The 21,398-nt window shown below is 37.9% G+C and overlaps 1 protein-coding gene across 1 annotated transcript; it reads right to left on the reverse strand.

The window, feature by feature from the left end:
- Positions 1 to 85: 85 nt before the first annotated feature.
- On the reverse strand, positions 86 to 17,906 carry LOC129280756 (uncharacterized). Its single transcript, XM_054916765.2, has 7 exons — positions 17,566 to 17,906; positions 9,228 to 9,380; positions 7,942 to 8,225; positions 6,735 to 6,819; positions 5,668 to 5,862; positions 4,430 to 4,523; positions 86 to 3,993 (listed from the first exon to the last, which is right to left on the reverse strand). The coding sequence occupies exons 1-7, from the start codon at positions 17,582 to 17,584 to the stop codon at positions 2,811 to 2,813; spliced, it is 2,013 nt and encodes a 670-aa protein (XP_054772740.2). The 5' UTR covers positions 17,585 to 17,906; the 3' UTR covers positions 86 to 2,810.
- Between the last annotated feature and the right edge of the window lie 3,492 nt (positions 17,907 to 21,398).

Below are 21,398 nucleotides of genomic sequence, written 5' to 3' on the forward strand. Positions count from 1 at the left end.
TGTGTTCTTACCAGTATAGGGATACACACACCCAACCTTCCTCTACCACACACTGACAAAAAAAAGGAAACACAGTGCGAGTGTCTTCAATTGTTGCATGAAAGTGTTTGGTATGGTATATTTTTATTACAACAACATGTATTGTGATTTAATACATAAACATATTCCAAGTAAAAGTACAAAAAAAACAGCCAAACAGAAAACTCAATGATATCTTTTTATACAAACTAATCAAAACAAACTGGTCTTGCAAAAACAAACGAAAGTCAACTAGGGAGGTACAAGAACAATGGTTTCAGCTGATACATACTCTTAAAATGTCTGTTTACTTTACCCATTAGTGATTTTATATTAATTTTCAACTAATTACCAGAATAAAAACAATGTAAGGTTAGCCTGTTGGTAGAGGCATGTCCATTTTTCTAACAACAAAATGAACTTGGATTACTTTTCTTTAATTCTCAAAGACCATTTGGTATTGATCCCCCGTCCTCGTATTAATGATTTGAGCAATAGTCCTGAACTTGACTCTTCCATTGTTTCTGGAATCAACGTGTATGACACTCTGACTAAGATTACCCCAAATTAGGTTTCAAAATTAAAAATCCCAAACTTGCGTTAGGTTTTCATTTTGTGATGTACATAATATTGATATCAACTCGTTGTTATTTAAAATAGGATTTGTGCAAACTGGGGAATAACAAGGATATTTCTGATCAAAGCCTGACCATTCCCTGGCCTGATTTTTTTTAAATTAACCAAATGATTTAAACGTCAATAAAATTCTTAGAAAATGCACATAACACCTAACTCCATTCGTTATTGTATAATGGCTCAAATCATTCATAATCAAAATTAGTTTAGTACCCCTTTTCACATTATATTTGGAAAGTAGCTGTACAACTTTTATTTTTTCTGTTGGCCCTAGCACTTGCCAAGTTGTTATTAGTTGCCATTAACCATAAATGAACAAATGTTGAACACATAATATACATCAAAAATATTATTTAAAATGAACATAATACAAAGTAAATCTTATGAGATGTATATAATATTTATCATTGGTAACTTATATCTACACAATATTATACGCCTTTGGTTTTCACATGAATATTTATGGACACTTCGAACCCATATATTTGAAAGTAGTTAATCATAAGCTGTAATTACAAAAACGAGGCTTCGAGGCTCATGTAATTATAATTGAAGCAACAATTTTAAAGCACTTAAAGTTGCTAATATTGGTGCAAAATTAATCTGTCTTATTCAATCTGCAGCAAATATCTTTTTCATTTTTTTTATATAGCACGTAAAAAATAATACAAAAGTAACCGTCTTCCATTAGTTTACATAACATGTAAAAGTGGATGTATACATTTCCTGAACATAAATTAAGTACTGTAGATAAGATGTCCTTTTTTTTTCTTTGATCATTAATTAGAAGTTATCTTCTTTACATTCCTGTTATTTCCTACAGTTTTTTTTTATGCAATCATTGTTCTGGATTTTTAAGATAAATTTCTGGGAAACCATTGAGGAAAAGAAAAACTATACAGATAGAGTTGAAACATCATTTGTATCCGTTGATTAACAAAATGAAAATCATGTAATTTTCTTCAAATCATTACTTTTGAAAATATACTACATGGGAAAGTATATGTGGAAATTCACATCAGATAAAAGAAAATACTTCTTCACCAAAAAATAAATAATCAATTATCTTTTCATTATTATTATTACTTTATGTGTTTCGATCATTCTTTTATTTTGCATTGACGGAAACTAACTTTGAATCGAACAAGCTAACAGAACAAAACTATACAGTAAAACGAAGATTTTAAGTGGAATAATGTACATTGCTCAGGAAGAATTTAAAAGAGAAAATTACAATCGATCATTCTTGGCGTAAGTCAGGCAAGACAATGAGGGGCAAGTCTTCTTGCGTTAAAATTCATCAAGATACGCAACTGGATTCACAAAATTATCTTGATGACAAATAGTGATTTTCAAAAAATCGATGCGTTACAGGTCTTGTGTGCGTGCTTAACCTTATGTTACAGAATTTCACTACTCACTGAAAAGGAGTGAGCAAATCACTCTTTCATGAATAAAAAAGAGTGAATTTGGATTCGTTTTAACAATTTTATACAGTGTAACGTCGAGTTTTAGCCGCAAGGCCACTCACATAGAGTAAAATTTTACCGTTCACTCCTATAAGTCAATCAAAATCGAGTTACATTCACTCCTTGAAAAGAGTGACTTGTACTCATACTTTTCAGTGACATGACCTTGTATATCTGAGTACGGGTATATTGCTCTCACAATTGAATGCATTACACAAGGAGCATCATAACATAACATTTTAGCAAATTATGAATACTTGTTCACCATAACTATACAATATATTCTTTTATAATTCATTTATATATGTAATGAAAATATGTTCATGAATAATCTATGTATCAAAAAAGTAGTTGCGTACTATGTATACAATATCCTTCGCAATTTCCAGTCTCCTAGGCGGTCTCTGTCTACCTCTGTTGTGGCGCCACACGGTTGGGCTTCCTTTTAACACAGGCTGCATACAATATAATCTTCTTGTCTTTTTGGATTTGGACTTTCTTTTCTGACAGGCCCCTTAGGCTAGTACTTAATTAAAAGTTTGGAGCATGCAGAGAATATCATTTGAACGGACAAGAAGCTAATTGTATTGGCAGCTGAAAGAAACTGTACATTACATGATAATAAGCACATCGTTGTCTTATCGAAATAAAAAAAGGATCTGAGGCATAACGTGAATGTGTTGTATGTTATACATGAACAACCGATGGTGAATAGTTGAGATTAACCATTCGTATGTGACCCTGTGGATCTTCTTCTATGTGGTGGTAAGGAGAGGGATGCTGTTCATACTCTTTCAGTTCTTGCTCGACGTCGTTGTCGGCGACGACGTTCCGCCTTCTATCTATGCTACCAAGGCTTCCCCCGTACCGCTGATGAAGGTGGTGGGAGGGATGCGGATGAGGTTGGTCGAGGTTTCTCTCGATTTCCATATCTCGACTTCGCCGGTCACGGCCACGGTCGTAACCGCCAGCGGCACGCGGCATCTCCAGCGTGTCCATATTATGGATATCGGCCTCGCCGTCGGCGGACATCCGCATGTCAACATCCATATCAAAGTCGAGATCCATCCTACCGCTGATGTCCGTATCTCGGCTTAGCCTCAAGTCACTCCCCATCTCAAAACCCCTATCGGCCACCATATCCATCGCTAGACGATGCCGACCCAGCGCGTCGTCGTCATCGAAATCGGAGTTGATCGACAACGGGCGTCGCTTGTCCACGTCGAGGACATCGTGGTATTCGTTGACCTCTTCTTCGATCATCCCCGAGGCAAGCGGTCGGCCGTAGTCGTATTCGCGAGGAGGCGGCGGCAGTGGGGGTGGGGTGGAAGACGGCGGCGGGGGAATGGAGAAGAGGATACGATCATCCTGAAATGCTGTCGATGACACCACGTCAGGCATCAGCGTAAAATAAGGATGATCCTCGGGGTAGCTCCCTCTCACGCCGGGATGGTAGGTCTGACTCCTGTCAATGTAACTATTATGGCTATTATCCGCCCTAGATACATTGTTGTTGTTCAGCGTCGCCGATTCCACGGGGACGACGCGCTCAACCGGTCGCTCATTCACCCGATCGTTGATCCGATCGTAGAAGTTATCCCCCAGCTCCGGCATGCTCCGACGCATGGCCGGCGGCAGGTAGCCGTTCATCCTGTTTGCTGGGTGAGGAACCCGCGTCGCAGGATTGCCTTTCGGTCGCATCTCCATGGTGGATTTCTTGTGGTTGAGTTCCTCGTAGATGCGATCAGAGTTGGACAGGGGACCTTGAAGGGACTCGTACTTCCGGTCGGGTGAGGCATCCGCAAAGATGTTGTTCTCGTATAGCTGAGAAGGGGGTTCCAACGTTTCTCCGCCGCCTTTGCTAGATTTCCTGCAGTTCAGAAAAAAAAACGTATAATAAAAACAATGTTTTTTTAAACGATCCTCCCATGTTTTCAAAGTTAACACTGAAGATTTAAATAATAATGAAATATTTAGACTGTGATCACTTATGTTCGCCCAGAGAAATACATCTCCTACTTCTCCAACTTATGATTATTTTGGTAGTTAGATTTGATATTTGACATAGCTAAAGATTTTCTTTTTTTCATTTTTTTCATTTTTTTTTTTTTCCTTTCTTGCACTTTCATTGCAAGCACTTGTCTATAATTTTATTCATGTTATTGTCTTCTCTCTTAAAACAATTCATTACTAGTCCTGACAATGACTGTTTCATGTGGGACCTTAGGCATTTCTACAGAAAATAAATTTTCAATCATTGCAAAATTTCTTTCAAATCCACCCAAAGATTTCTTTGTTTTCCTTACCTCTGCCTATGAATGATGAGGACAATGACGAGGATGATGATGAGGATGAGTGCGACCAGGGCTGCTGCTGCGATCGGGACGATGATGTCAAGACCTTTGATTGGGAAAGACAAAAAGATGATAATAATATCTAAACTTTATATAAATCAATTTAGATACAAGTACACTTTTTAATAAAATGAAAACTCCTATATGAATTACCAATAACTATACTAATAACTATAGAAATTAAATTACTTACAAAATATCAGGCAAACGGATAATACAAAAGAAATATAATACATGTATACTATACACATATACAACTAATAATTCTTATAGGATGACAAGAAACAGTGAATTTCATGATTACAATTACAAATTATAAAATATCCCTTGTTAATTGTTATAAGGGCCGAACTAATTGAGTACTGTTTGTTTTTAATTCAAATTGTAATTGTGAATGGGCGGAAGTAGGAAAGATATCAAACATACAGGATAAATATTTCCCTCCTGTTCTAATATAATGATGACAATAAACTTTGGTTTAATAGACTTTCTCGTGAAATTATTGTTTACTTGACGTATGGTGGTGTGACCATAATTCGCGCGTTACCTTATTTTGCGTACGGTCAAATATCTCTATATCTAATCAAAATCTTGAAAAACTGATATCACCAACAGAAAAAGCGAGCCGAAATTACTCAGAATGGTTATTTTCTCGAAGGCAAGGTCTCAATTTGTGAAAATATTGGCAAAACATCGGCAAATTTTGTTACCTTTTGCGTCCGCTCCGAGAAAATCCGATCTTCTCGACAAGCATCAAGAATTCGCCAGTTTGCAAGCAGTGGTCTCTAAATAAGTAAGTAAAATGTGATACCAACCGACTTTATGACATTTTAATCTCCATCTGATACAATTATCGTAACTTTGTCTGCGTGATATCGTTTTTTAAGCTAAGCAAAACGATCGTGCGCAAATTAAGGTCACACTTTTTATAACACTTTTTTCAGCCGAGCGCGCACTAGTCGATCGCCATGGAATTTTGAGATCGCGATACCAGCGAAACACTTGACCGACTTTATAATTCCGTCAAGCGAATATGACTTTGGAATCTTGCCTTCCGTCTGGTATTTATGATTTTGATTAATTTTGTGTGAACTGTGAGAAATTTTTGATTAAAAATGAACTTCATGATAATTTTTTAAAATGTGCGCAAATTATGGTCACCCCAACATACTTTTATTCAGGATACATACCAAGCCCGTCATTGGCCCCATTCCCTATCGGAGGAGTGATGGTCCCCGATCCTCCAGGCATGAGAGTGTGCCCAGACGTGCCCCCCATCCCGGGGTTCGTGAGGTGAGTTGATCCTGACATGCCGCTGGACGGTGGGGGCGTGCTTCCAGATGAGCTGGGACCTTTGGATGTGCTGTGAGTTGCCGGGGGAAGGGCTGAAGAAATTGAAAAAAAAGATGAAATTAAAGGAGAATGAAACCCTTGAAACCAGCTGAATCCATATCAAAGAGAAAATCAAAGAAACATATTGTTGAAAGTTTGAGGAAGATTGAATGAAAAATAAGAAAGTTATGAGCATTCGAATATTGAGATCACTAGTGCCATGTAGATCCTCCCAACGGCAATGCGACCAAGATCTGTGATATCACACACGTACAACTCCCTCATTACTTTAGGACTTATTTCACTTATATTCTCACTTTTATAGAGTCTATCACAAGGTGAGGTGTTCTCTTTATGAGATGACAAGTACAGAGGTTTCACAACATTATATCATTGATGAATCGTTTGTCATATGATTAGAATGAGCAAAAAGAGATGTTTTGGGGTATATTTTCAGTGTCCAAATGGGAGAGTTGTACGTGTGTGACATCACAGATCTTGGTCGCATTGCCAATGGGAGGATCTCCATAGCATTAGTGATCTCGACATTCAAATGATCATAACTCTTTTATTGCTAGTCCTATTTTTCTCAAAGTTTTGTTGATCTTATTCTTTGATTTTTCTGCTTTCACAAAAGCTAACTTGCTCCAAGAGTTTCATTCTCCTTTAAGATAATAAGACATCTTTCAAAAGATCCTTTTAATTCTTTTTTTTTAAATTCTCATGAACATTTAAAAAAAATCAACAGTAGGCCTACGCCCACAAGCTAATGTGGAAGTATTCACACGTTTCATATTTAACTTCGTGGCCAATATATAATTTTGCAGTTAATGAATATATCAAGTGGAAACGTTGGAATTGGAAATAAACGAAATGAAATGACAAATGAAATGAGCAAATTCAAGAGATCTAATTGAATACTCACGATCACCCTCAAATATATCAACGAGTTGTACATCATCTATAGCAATATCGCTCAGTACTCCATTCCGAACGGCCTCGATGGAAACCTACAGAAAAACACGAATGAGTGATGGAATTAATATGATTGATATCAATATTACTGATCACTCTTCAATTATTTTTGCTGGATAAATTATGGAATGAAGATTAAAGTAAGGCTGAATACTCTTTGTTGGACAATGGATATGGAGGCACCAAATGGGAGGGGGAGAAAGGGGGGGGGGGGTGAGAAGGGTGTTGGGGGAGAAGGGAAGGAGGGAGAGACAGAGATGGAGAGAGGGTATACAATGAAAAGAAGGGGGTGTCCAAGGTGGATGAAAAAAAAGAACAAAGAATATAAAAAAGGAGTGAAAATAAGGGAAGAAAGAGAGAGAGAGAGTTGAAAAGAGGGAGACAAGAGACCGAGAGAGAGAGACAAGATGTGGAGGGAGAGAGAGAGACAAAGAAGGAAAGAAGGAGAGAGAAAGAGAGAGAAAGAAACATAGGCAGAAACGAAAATCAGATTAGGAATGGATAAGGAAATATGTTCCTTCTTTAGTCTTCAAGACCTCTCAGCCCGGCCTCGAGCCTCATGGCGCCAAAACACCCTTCCTGCTCTAGGTAATATACCACAAAAACATATGCCACGTCCAAGCAAAAGACTCGTTCTTGTGCATTGCTACTCCAATAAGCAGAGGTTGCTAGAGGCACATACTAACAAAATTATGTGGTCCAAATTATCTAATGAACAGCATAAAAAGCGAAAATATTGCAGCTGTAAAAGCCAACAGTTAGAAAGAGATCGGTTCTAGTTTGTGATTTTTTTTGTATCACGTTCATCTAGTATAACATTCTATTTGCCCCGCATTGTAAAAATTAGGTGCATGAGTTTTTACATCAATTTCGTTGTTGTTAATCAAATTTTCAATAATAAATGTAGGGGTGCTAATATATATGATTTTATGAACTTCAAAATGATAGAAGTTTATCAAGTTGTATGGTCAGAACATGAAACCTTCATAAATCGTCATAAATGATTATTTGAAATTACATTTTGTTTTCAGGGGTGATAAAACAAAGGAAGCAGTGACATCAACTTGTTTGGCATAAAAAAAATTATTGAAGACAATCATGATGGAGAGTGACCAAAAATAACAAAACATGGAAAATATCTCGCTCTTTTAAATTACCTGAACTGGTTCCCGAGCGCACTCCAGACCAATGCTGACTTTGTGCCAATTCATTCCCTGGTCGCCGTCGACGGACCACGTCACGTTCCTCACCCCTCCGCAGTCGGTGTAGACGTTGAGCGTGCCCATCTGGTTGCGGGGCCCGTAGTTATCGAGCATGTGGAAGGCGAGGGAGAGCACGGCCGTGCCCTCTCGGAACCTCTGCCCCTCCTCGAGGAGGTGGATGACGGCGCGATCGCCCATCTGGACGCCGTCGGCGTTGGCGTCGATGAAGAAGTAATTGCCTTGTGGGAGACAATTCGGAGTGAAAATATTGATTACAATGGTTGTGAATAAATTTGAGTCATAATCAAATACATGGAGGAGAAAATAGATTGATAGCTTATTACAAAAAAGTATGTAGATGAAATAAATGAACAAATAAATAAATAAACAAATAAATAAATAGATATAAATTAGGCCTAATATAAAAAGATACATTTATACACATAGGGTTATAGATAGATAGATAGATAAATAGATAGGTAAAATAATTTTTTTTTAATCACTCACAGAAAATATAATTAAAAAATAAATGCTTACGGAAATTGATTAATACATTAAAATAGAGAAATAATATAGGAAATGAATATGAACAAATACATGAGTTGATTAAAAAATTAGAAATTATATGAACAATCATAAAAAATATAACAAACTGGCTGAACCCAACAAAATACCATATCCACAAAAGCCCCAGAGGTCTGAAAGCAAGAAGGGAAGGAATGGAAAAAATGAAAGGCAACAAGAAAAACAAACATCGAAGAGAGGATAAGAAGAATAAATGAATATAAGTAAAGAAAAAAAATGCAGATCAGTTGAAAGCAAGAAAGGAAGGAATGGATGGAAATCAAGGTAACATGAAAAATAGATGAGGGGGTTAGAAAAACAAATGAAAGATAAAGGAATAGAGGGAGAGAGGGAAGGGGAGGGGAGCGACAGGAGAAGAGGTGTAATCTTGGAAAACCTCACAGAGCAGTGATTAATCCGATCAACCACCATATTATGGAAAGCCAGCAGCGTTAACATTTAAAATGCATGTTTGTTCAAAATATTTTCTAACTATGATTGCATATTCAATACATTCACCGTTTTCTTGAAATTTCAGCGTGCTTTTCTATATTTACAATGGACATTGTGCAAATTTCTTGTAGTCAAGAGAAAAAATTATGACATTGATGGATTTCCATGAAGGTGAGGTTGATCGGTTCAATTGTAACCCTTTGTGAGAGGGGGCCCTGGCATACCTGTGCTATTCTTGAATGTGTGGTCAGTCTCGGGCCCTGTTGACCATTCTCCATCCCACCCCGCCCTGATCTTGAAGTCGATGTCGTCATTCTGTTTCTCTTGTTTGATGCTGTTCACACAGGCAGTCGTTTCGAAATTACAGGAAAAGAGCACTGGAAAGAAAAAGAAAAAAGATATATATTTTTAAATATGGTGACTTTAAAGACGAAAATAATAAAGTGTTGAACATCGTGGTTAAAGGTTTTAATGACTTTTAAAAACTGAAATAATAAAGTGATATCACGTGAGAGCATTAAAATTCATATCGTAAAATGTCAATAATCATTGGGTAGTACAGCATGTTGGTAACATATTTTACCATGAGATGCTTAGTGATATATCTTGGCCATACATGTGACTTAGAACAAGACTCAAAACAGGGGTGAGACATACATCTAAAAAAAAAACAGTCAAAAAATTTTATGTCGGAACTCTTAACATATTCTATGGAATAGCGCCATCCGCGTTTAAGTCTTTACATTGTCTTGTGCCACATCGTTGTCCGCATCAACAACCTCTTGCTCGCTCTCATCAAACAGAATTTGCCTTACGAAACAACATTCAATATTATCACCATTACATTCTCATCCTCTCTTTTATCGGTCCTTTATCTATCGTTTTCCCCCTTTTTTATCAACTTATTTGATTTTTTTTCCCCCGAATACATCCACGCGTTCTAATTTCCGTTGCAGACAAAGCGAAATTTCAACGATTCTTCTTAGGTCTTCAAACGTACCTCTCGTACCCCAATTCAAGAAAGACCATCGGAAGTTGCCAGGCTCTTCCTTAAATCTTCCAATTACATCCACCATCTCTCATCATAAGGGGGAGGATTTTCATGTTTGTGCTACTTCACCTCATCCACGCACGAAGCACGGGCATACGAGCTATAAATGCTATCAGCGGTATCAGCGAAATATCGCTACTTTTGAAAAGGCGCGTGATGCAAAATAGCATAAGTAAACCAAAGTCGTTTTTTTCAGTTAGCTCGGTTTTCTCCTCTATACGTCATCTATTTTTACTAAACCTAAATCTCGACTTATTCAACTAAATCGGAATCCTGGTATCCTTATCTTTTTTGTAGGCCCACCAAATGCTACAAAACGGGAAAATTTGAAAAATGGGAAGCTAAAAATTGGCGTCTGAATACCATTTTAAATCCATTCCTTGATGGGTCATAGCGGTATCCTGATATTACGCATCGATTTTGTAACAAATGCAAAAATACGTACATGCAAAAATATATATTTTTCGGAATATAGTAATATAAAGTCCACAGAGTAAACACTTTGATTTTGTCAATATACTTACTGTGAATGCTACTTTGTTACAAACACTATCGTCTCTGTGTTGAGACGACCACACCCTTATATTTTGAAAGTGCATCCTTAAATTTGAGCATTCTCCCTAACAATGTGAACAGGACAACAGGTAGCACCAAAGAATGTTGAAATACGGCACTGGTGTAATGCGGTACTCTCATAACATTTTTTTTTGTATTTTTTTTTTTTTATTTAATCACGGTTAAAAAGCCTGCATTCAGCTAGAAGCTGCTTTTCAGCAAGGCCGTGGACAAATGATAATAACAAATAATATCAACATAAAATAAGCATACAAAAATAAGAGCGAAAAAACAAAATATATCAAAGCATGAGTAAAATACAATTGACAAAATTAAAATTGGAGTAAACAAAAATGAAAAATAAATAGACGAAAATAATATACAAAGTTATGTCAAAATTAAACATAATTTTTTATATTCTTATATGAAGGTATATAATGCGGTTTCATCAAGGGTGATCGGGTGGAGAATTAATTTAAGAAAGTGATTGACTTTTAAAGTTTCAACCAGGGAGTACCACCGTTTCTAAAGTGTATTCCTATCAAACAATGCACACTTCATCCACGCAGGAAATAGTTATCTGCTTCAACCAGGGAAGTGGGAGTTTGAGAAACACAATACATATAGCACTGAAAGAAAGGAGTCTCCACCAAGTTTTGGGGGGCAGTGAGTCTTTGCTTCAATTGGAGCGAGCGAGTACGAACATTGGCGTCGTCGGACTCAAACCAAACACTCGTGTTGGCAACGAGTCGGGACCGAGTGCGAAATTTTAATTGGCATTCTACCAGCCAATCACCGGATCACCGCCTGTCAAATTCCCCTCTACACAAAGCATTATAAGCCTTGGGTGACATGACAAATCCAGTTGAAACAGAATTAAAAACCAGGAGAAAGGGAATAAGGAGAAACAGAAGTAACTCCAAGAGAATAGAAAAGCGAGTCAGAAAAGAAATGAGTGACTGCTTCGAGTTAGGGCGATGTTTTTAATATAACACTCCCAAAGGCATTGGAAGTTATGAATAGAACGCGCAGGGTATATTGGGTCAGCAGTATTCAGAACGGATTTAATATTGCTATTATTTCTTTCTTGTATGTGAAGGAGCTGGTCACACCTGGATGTATTGGCCAGCGTATGCCGACGTACTGTACGTCACGCCTGACCAGCCGTTTTCCCGTTTAATCACATTTCTTCATATCAAACATTCAATTCTTAAAATCAATAAATATTGCATTTTATTAACAATACAAGATAACGAGAATTCAATTCTTAACATGAAGAATCGTTTGTGCTGTTAACAAAAGGAATTTCTTGATTTCAACAAGTTGGGTTAGAAAAATGCTTACAAAAGCTTGAGTACGCCGGTCGCTGGCTAAAACATTTAGATGTGACAGCGTTTCAAAGAACGAAATTGAATCTGTTACTATGGCCCAGTGTATGTAACGCACAAGGAACGACAATTATGATAAAGCATGGATAATACGAAAACGAGGGACAATAGGACATTTCCAATTCGTCTAATGCCAATTTGTCGAATTGCCAACTCGTCTTCTATCATTTGGTCTACCATCAGTTCGTCCACTCATCACATGCTCTACTTTTATTAATCTAGTCAAATGCCATTCCGTCTAATAACCAGTTGGTCCAATAGCCATTTAGTCCATATACCATTTGGTCTAATTGGACTAAGTGTTAAACTGTGCAAAATGAATGAAAATGAAATGGACATTAGACCAACTGTTTTAGAGACGTAATGGTCATAGACGAAATGGTGATTAAACGAAGTAATGATTGGACCAAATGACTGATGGACCAAATGGTTGTTGGACGAAATGTTGATGGACCGAATGGCATTAGACTAAATGAAAGTAGACCATGTGGTGTGTGGACGAGTTGACAGTAGACGAATTGGCAATTTACCTTTTTATATCTCCATTGACTCCACAGATGGTTTAAGAATCACCTATAAAATTTCAAAATCATGGATTGTTACAAGTGAAAATTTTCTCTTTTTTGCAAATCATTGTCGTACGTAGATTTTTTCCTGGGATCGGAGAGCAAGATGCGTAAAAAATGAAGAAATTCGAAAGCGAGGGGGCAAAGCGAGCGATCTTGTCATGGGGGCGCTTTTGCATTTTTAAAAAGTGACATTGAAGAATTTTGTGCAATCTTTAGGTAAATTATGTTTTCAACACCCCCCCCCCCCCCCCGCTGCGTAGGGCCATGTTACGAATATAATTTAGTGCCAGATTTTTCTAAAGGCAAACTTGGTTATCAACGTTTTGATCAGGGCATGTGTCTGAAGACTGACTGGGGAAGGGCGAGGAAGGGCGGAAATGGAAGAAGGGGCAATGTTAATTAATACACGCTTGTACATTACTTAAATAAAATAAAATAAAACTCTGGTCACGTGACGTAAATGTAACCAATCACACATCGCATAAACCTATTACGTGTATGCATATAATCACACCCCGGTTGCTATACTGTCAATGACCTCGAATATCATTTTTTTTTAATGTAAAATATTATATTATGCCTTGTGGGAGGGTGAACATGATTGAGACTCCACAACATTTTCGAACAATGGGGGTGTAGCAAAATTTGGTAAAAAATGGCACTTTTCTCCCCAATTTTACTAAGCCGTCCATCATGCTTTGTGCTTGACACAGTTAACGTAATTAGGTGTGTGACACGCGGGCATATAGCAACTGAAAACACGCATCGACATCACTCGACATGACCGCTTGGAGGAGATTTTCACAAGGAATGAATGATACATTAGGGTAACAATGTTGTGACAGCGACGAAGGAAAGCTGTGACGAAACAATGGATTTGATATTCCAGTCACGTTCATGGCGAGGGTGGTTGGTGGCGGGGGTGTTGGTGTTGGTTTGTTCTTATTTCAGTATAAAAAATCAATATCATGTAAAAAGCAAATGAAAATGAATATTTTGATATTGAATAGAAATAAAGGAGGGTACATTACATTCATCAATCATAATTCGGATTCCGGTGACCCGGGTTCGATTCCCAAATGGTGCGCTAGTGCCCTTTGGTAAGGCATTTATCCTCATTACCCGGTCCCTCGGAGAGGACCTTAAGCCGTTGCTTGCTCACAGGCATTCGTGCTTTCTTAGCAGTCAGGAAAAAACGTCGGTATAATAAAATGACGCTGCTCCCTGTAAAAGTCGCATATAGCCGGCTTAAAACAGTCATTATCATGAAATAAAATGAAAATTTGATAAAACTGGACTTTATCATCATGAAATCAGGGGAAATAGCTTCATAACCCCCCTCCCCCCGTCCCCCACTCAAAATAGTTGGTCTTTAAAAGTCTTAACTCGCACAGCGATTAACATTAACATGTTTAATAATACTGGGTCTTTGCTTCACTCAAGGTACAATTCAAAGTGCAATATCGTGTCGGCGGAAAGGATTATAAGGTTGACGAATTTTCAAAATTAAACTAAGCAGCTGAATTTCAATTAAATCACGATTTTTAAAGTTTCACCGTTTCGCCTTTTCTTTTCCCGCTTCGAGCGCGTCAAACAATAATTTTAGTAATGCGTCACCGAATATTTGATGACGAAACAATGGGCCGGACAAAATCTGGAACAGGTATGCAAGCAATCATTCTTAAACGAGATTATGAAGGTGGGATATAAAAATCACTCCTGTTTCATTTTACTCAAAATTCTGACTTGTCGGGGGAACACCGAATGGGAAAGAAAGAAAAAAAAGCAGCGTTTTCTCCAAACTGGCACGTTTTTGCCCCTAAGCATTAATTTTCACTAGACGTCACTTTAATACAATTACTCGCTCCCGTACCCCAACTCCTTGTTTTCACCTACTTTATTATTATTCTCGTCTGATTTTCTTTTCACGCTCTATATTTTATGCTGCCTCTCGGCGATGAAAATCAAATCATGAAGGCGTTTGATATGAAACCGACCCCGGAAAAATGAAGAGCTGATTGGAAACAGACCGCCTAATCTGGTTTAAATCCTTCGTATATTATGAAGATAGTAGACAATGAAGGTGCTTAAACAGAACGATGATGATAATTGAATCATCTTTCATACATCTAATTATATTTCTTGCGTACGGCGGTTTAATCACGACGTATTTTTGACATCTTCTTTTTTCAGACATCGTCGGCAAGACCCGACGAATAGAGGTATCGATATTGTGAGCATCAGTATCGTAATCTTGATCAATGAATACAATCTAGAGAAATATTAGTTTGTATAATTTCAAATTACTCTATATCTCAAATTAGAACAATATTTTTGTTAGCATAAAAGCTTTATATATTAATCGAGAAAAAACGTGAGGATAGTTTGAAGTGCTTTATTTCATGAAATTATACAGGAATTCAAAATGGTTACGAACGTATCCTGATACAATAATTATGTTTGTATATTTTTGTTGAATAGTTAAGGTGAGGAAGGCGGTAAAATAACAGGGCAGAACTGATCGCCGTTTTTTTTTACATTCGAACGCTGCACTTGATTACCGCGCACCGAAACCTCGGGTTTGTAACGCTTCATGATCAATTATTATTGTGAGTTGTAGATGATTTAAGTTCCCATGGGAATTAAATGAAATGCATTAAATTTACACACCTTTACAATGTTAATGATACGCAATTATCTCGGATATTTATACAGGAAATTGCACCTTATGAAGATTCAGGACATGCTCAATATTTGTGAATTCCGATTAAACGATTTCTATTGTAGGAAGCTAAATAAATTGGCTTAGTGGGTGAGTTCAGTGCAAAAATATAAGCACGCATACCATGTTTGCCCTACTCCCACACAATCAGTTTAAAATTCTTTTACAAAAATATCTTTTAAAAAACAAAGAAAGAATAAAAAGACCATGGCCGTCGCCAAGTATCATTTTATCCACTTCTGACCTCATTGTGAATCAGAGTGCAATAATAGGTCGTTAATTATCACCCGGCTGCAAGGTTACAGAAAAACGAACGCACTGTTAAAAATCGTTATTGCAATGACGAATAAAAATATTTCAACTGGTGCTGGCGCCTTTGTTAACAGCAGATGTCAATGTTATAGTTTTCATTTGTTCATTTCGTAAAATATAATAGGCAGATGTCAATCAAATACCATATAAGTGTTTTATGGCTTCATGTAGACTTACATAATTATTGAATGGGAATATAACAGAGCCGTTGATTATGACTTCGTTTCGCTGTTTAGTGAGAGAAAATATATCTATTTGTTAACATATTCTGGCAACATAATAATATCCATGACCACTCGTCAAATTATGTAATTGCTACATTTAAAATAATTATGTCAGGGCTGCACTCCAAAAGTGTAACGAGAGAAAACAAATTAACAATAACATGTTTCACGTTATTTCATGAAAGAATGATATACATATAATTAAATCAACCGAAACAAACTATATATCAACTAATCAATTGATCAATCCCTAGATCAATAATTATTTTTATATAAAAGTTGAATGAAAATGAACAAAATAAATTTTTTGAAACATCAAAGAAATAAAATAATCCAGCAATGAACAAATAAATGAATTGAATATATATATAAATACGTTAATAAGACAGTGTTTTTCCCCCTTAAGTTAATAAAAACAAATATAAAAACCAACGATCTTAATAATTATCCGATAATGAAACGAAACTACAAATGAATAAAATACATATAATTTCACAAAGAGCTGTATCAGTCGTAATTCGAAAGGTTAATTTCCCGTGTGAGCGTCATTAAAATGTATATTACCACACATCGATATACTTTTGTCATCTTTATATATGTATTCATAACTTCAATTAAATACTGCAACGACCGAGTTGCGGATACAAATGAAGAGAGCATATAAAGAGATCTGGAAATAAATAGGCGTACCAGATTTTGAAATGACAGAAGCTCAATAAACAGGCACCAGGTTGATATCGATCGCGGAGGGAATATCATCATACAATTTTTCTCCAGATGAATAATAAGCAATAATATCATAATTGACGAGGCAAAACGTTTGGTAATTATTCACAATTACTGCTGTGACCAGCGCACCATGCATGCCATGTGTCTTTGTTAAAAGCCTCATTAGTCCCATTCGCTGGCTCTGGTGAAAGCATCCCGTCTACAAATAAACAATACTTGGACATCAATAGTCTATTGTCCTCAGAAGCACCCATTATGAAGCATCCGTCAGCAAATAATATCGTCTCCGAGAGAGATATGACAATTGCACAAGCAGGACAATTGTTTCCTATTACCTCTTATTCCATATGATTTCGGTCACGTGGGTAGTAACCAGGATAAAAATTTCCACGCATTATAAAAGAAACGGCAAAAAAAAATAATGTAAGAAATATGAAAATAAATTAGGCTTTTCCCCCTTTTTAAAAAGAACATGGAACCCCGTGGTGCAAAAATGATACTCTGGTTGATGTGGGTGTGTGTGTGGAGGGGGGGGGGGTGGTCTATCCATTTTTTAAAATTTACATAAAGATTGCAGATCTTTGCAGGAGGGGGGGGGGTGACTACGACCTCACAAGTTTAGGTCATATTTCGTTATGGACGATTATCTTTTATCTCTTAACTTTGCATATATCATTTTGATTTGTTTGTTATGAAAAAATGGAAGCAAATAAAAAATATGATATAACCCCTAATTACATCCTTTCCGTAAAACTTTCCTACTCAAACCACATCATGCAATGTGCTTGTCGAAAGGGGGAAATCCGAGCGATTAAATATGCAGTTACAGTCATTTGTATATCACACATATCCACCTTATATTAGGTGCTCAAGGCGCTCCTATAATTATATTCCAACAATATCGTTCAGGAGGAAAATCTGAAGAATCTTTAACAACGTTAATGAGTGATCCCGACTTTTATGAGACATAGGAAAAGAAACAAGAAAACAAATATCATGAGTATTAATATACCTTCATGTTTCGCAGTCATATCTCCTCAAATATCCAGATCTTTAATCCAACTTTTAATCCAAATATAATCCAGCGATCAGAACAACAGGCAAGGCTCATTCGGTGACGAGAATTCCCACCGGTCTTTACACGGCAACCAAGAACACGATACTAGTGCTACCGAATTCCTCCTGCTCAGAACGATTCAAAATTTCACGAAAATAAGCTGGCTATACCCTTGAGAAAAGAGACTGCAAACAAGGCTCTGTGCAATACTAATGGCTCTCTCCTATTCAAATAGTATATTTTCCCCTCAATCGCAAACAATCAACATTGTATATTTGTTATGAGGACCGGACTGCATGGGAGAAGGAAAAAAAACGAATGACAGGGAATGAGAGCGAGAGAGAGGGGAAGAAAGAAAGGGAGAGGGAGAGAGATAATAAAAGAAGCGGTAAAAAATAGAGAAAAGTAAATAGTCAAAATTTAACTACCCGTTGAGCTCAAGGAATTAGCCCCTCGGTTATTATGTTTTTCGATATCCCGACACTTCAGACGCAAAGTGGTGTACTTATTTCAAGTGACTCCCCAAAACAGGAGCGCGGAGAGTCTCGTTTGGCACAATGTTGAAAACGATGTTGAATAATTTCAGGAGATAAGGGGGAAATATCGATTAATTAGTAGCATTATTATGAAGTTATCCTCTCATTTTTCCCATCTCAACTTTCAATTCATTATTATTGTTGTTTATTTCTACTTCTTACTACTGTATTCTGTCTGCCCCCCCCTTCCTTGCATCATGTATTTGCCCACATCTTGCTTTACAATGCAATATGTAAAAATGTAAATCAAAATAAGATTATTTTAAGTTTACGCTCAGTATCGATCACCATGGAAACCTATAGATTGTGATTGGCCAATGGGAAATGTCACGATAACATTTTCCAACAATATTTAACAGGGAGTTGTAAATTGGAGTAGACTCCCAAATCTCGGATTTACAGTCAAAATGCTGAGCCAACTATTCCGAAAGAACATCGTCTGTTCGCGATTCATCTTCATAACACTTTCATCGTTTCAAAGACAACTATTTAGGTCTAATATTTTTTTTTTTTGTAAGATTGGGAAGTATGCATAGGTAGGGGCAAAGTATCAAGCTAACCAGGATAAGACCACTAAAGAAAATCACCTTTCTGGTGGAAATGCCATTTTATTTTAGTTCAAACATCAACAACCACCACCACCCCTCTCTCGTGTACAATATGTTGCTGACGTGTTGCTGGCTATTGTTGTCAGGTCGTTTTGACACAGAATCGGGGATCAATATGAAAGTTAAGATTCGAGAAGTTTCTAGTAGGTCCATAATCATAGTAACTGGAGCTGTATACAATCATGTAAGCCCGTGTAGATGAATTTCTGTTTGGGGAAAACTGTTTATTGCTTAATTCGTTATTTACAGCTCAGGTTTTTCTTTAATATTTTTTTCCAATTACTTTCCCCTTTGCCCCACTCCTGAAAGTTACATTTCTATTTGTGTGCACTGAGATTCCAGTCTTTTGTCAGGCCTAGCTCGCCAGGCTACGTCTGACATTTAAAAGGTTTCTTAGGAAAGAGTGAATGAAAATAGGAGAAGTTGAGTGAGTTTAATCCCTTTCATCGTGTTTTTTGGAAGGTCGAGAGTCTACACGAGGTAAATGGAGCCGTTCTTGCGAGGGAATTAAACCCCATAATCCGACCTTAAAACCCCATTCAAAGAGTGAGGGGTTGATAAATGTCAGTAAATTAAAAAAGAGAGAAAAAAATCATGAATTCCCCCTCCCTCCTGTTCTTTCACACAAACACATACGGAGACGGGGTAGAAAGAAAGTGTACAGGAACATAACAGGGATTGGGGATGTAGTTCGAGAGGTAAGGAGGAAGAAACCGGATAGGAGCTGTAAGTAGAAGAAAAGGGACGGGAGAGAAGGAGAGAGAGAGAGGGAGAGGGGTGATTAGGAGGGGTAAAGGGGTTGGAGGGATTAGGTATCATGGGTATGGGGGTAAGAAGGGAGCTGACCAGACAGACTTGGATAGAAACTGATACCGAGAGGCAAGGAGAGGGGGAGGGAGGGGGATGGTTAATGGAGAAGGAACGAAGGGTGGGGGGGTAACAAGTGTGAGACTTTGAAAATGTAACCACACTCATGACAAACAAGCTAATCCGGAAACATCTCATTCTCTCTTGATTTGTAAACACCATCAAAAGACGCCAAATGTATATTCTAACAAAAGTGAAAGGATTTTATTTTATTTTGATCGATCGATATATTAAGGATAGAGTCAGTATATTGTAAACCAACTTCTGTGGCCCGTTTAACTTACTCATAAATGAAACAACGAAATCGGATCAGGATGATCTTTTGTATAGACTTCCCCGTATTAAATATAAAAAATAAAGAAAAATGAAAGGGACTGTATGACATGATTCGTAGAGAGGGCAACTGCAAAAGCAGAGATTGAATGTTTCAGAAAATCAGTAAATAATTCTGTAATCATGGTAATCGTAATAAATGATGAAATGAGAGTATAAGTCATGTTTTTTGTTTAGATTCTTTTTAAAGAAATGTTCCCCAATGGTTGTCGGTACCAGTGGTGTATTATAATGAGCAAAACATCGTGAGGGGCACTGGTCAAAATCTCTGAAAAGTCGCAAGGGAGCAAAGAGAGAGTGAAAATTTTGGCCTTTTCAAAATTAAAATCGAATTTTCTGATAGATTTTGACTAAATTCGAAATGCCACCCTTTCCTTGAATAGTTTTCTTTGTTTTAAAACTTTTCTTTTTCTTGTTCACTTGCCAAGAACTTGGGGGATCGGGTGCCAAAATGCAACCGCTCCCCCCCCCCCCCCCCTCCACACACATGATCTATACATCGGGGGTACTGACACCTGACTAGAAAGTTGCCTTTGATTCATACGGTAATTTTTACAAAAGACATTTTACTATAGACACACCCCCATCCTTGCACCCCCACTCCCCCTTTGACCTCCCCTAATCATATGTATATCTTGAGAGGTCAATGACCCGAGTCCCGAGTCGTGGGGGTCGAGGGGGTGCATGGGTATACTTGTCCTCATCAATCAACACAGTTGCAACCTAATCGGTCATTGTTCTCACTAATGCTAAAACAATGCCGAGATCTATCCACGAACGCCATCGGACCGGCTGGCTCTTTAGCCTCTTGGCGAACTTCTTGGTACAGGCATTTGGTGGCCACTTACAAGAATATTAGAGCCTGTTCAGACCGGCAGAGATAGCGCGATCTAGCGCGCGCTAGATCGCGCTATCTCTGCGGTGTGGAAGGTACAACGTCGTTTCGGTCCGCCCAACAGCGAGCCACGGCGAGCCAAAACGGCGTGCCACTGGAGCACCTCTTGGGGGTGGTCCACGAGAGATAGCGCGGTCTAGCGCGCGCTAGATCGCGCTATCTCTGCCGGTGTGAACCCGAGCTACGATAGCACGCCGGAAGTCACGCCGGAAATACATGCACAATGTATACAACGCCATGAAATAAACGTAGGCCGGCTAGCATAATAGGCACAGCGATATCGAGCTCTCAACTAACTAGTACGGGTTCGTAATAGCGCGCGAAATCTTTGACCGCTCTGACCTCATGACGTCACGCGTCATGGCAACAGGACCTCTCAAAAAAGGGGGTGCTACGATAGACCGCGCTATCTCACTGCGGTGTGAATCCGGCGAATGCCAATGGGCGGACCGTGGATCGCGCTACGATAGCGCGATCCACGGTCCGCCCACGGTCCCCCCTTGCGGTGTGAACAGCCTCTTACATTACTGTTGATAAAACCTTGAACGG

This window comes from Lytechinus pictus, chromosome 17, assembly GCF_037042905.1.
Source record: "Lytechinus pictus isolate F3 Inbred chromosome 17, Lp3.0, whole genome shotgun sequence".
Classification (NCBI taxonomy): domain Eukaryota; kingdom Metazoa; phylum Echinodermata; class Echinoidea; order Temnopleuroida; family Toxopneustidae; genus Lytechinus; species Lytechinus pictus.

Coding starts and splice junctions, on each gene's coding strand:
- LOC129280756 (XM_054916765.2), bottom strand. Junction 8,226..9,227: donor CACATTCAAGAATAGCACAG/GTATGCCAGGGC, acceptor GTCTCCCACAAG/GCAATTACTTCTTCATCGAC. Junction 5,863..6,734: donor TGATATATTTGAGGGTGATC/GTGAGTATTCAA, acceptor CAATTTCTTCAG/CCCTTCCCCCGGCAACTCAC.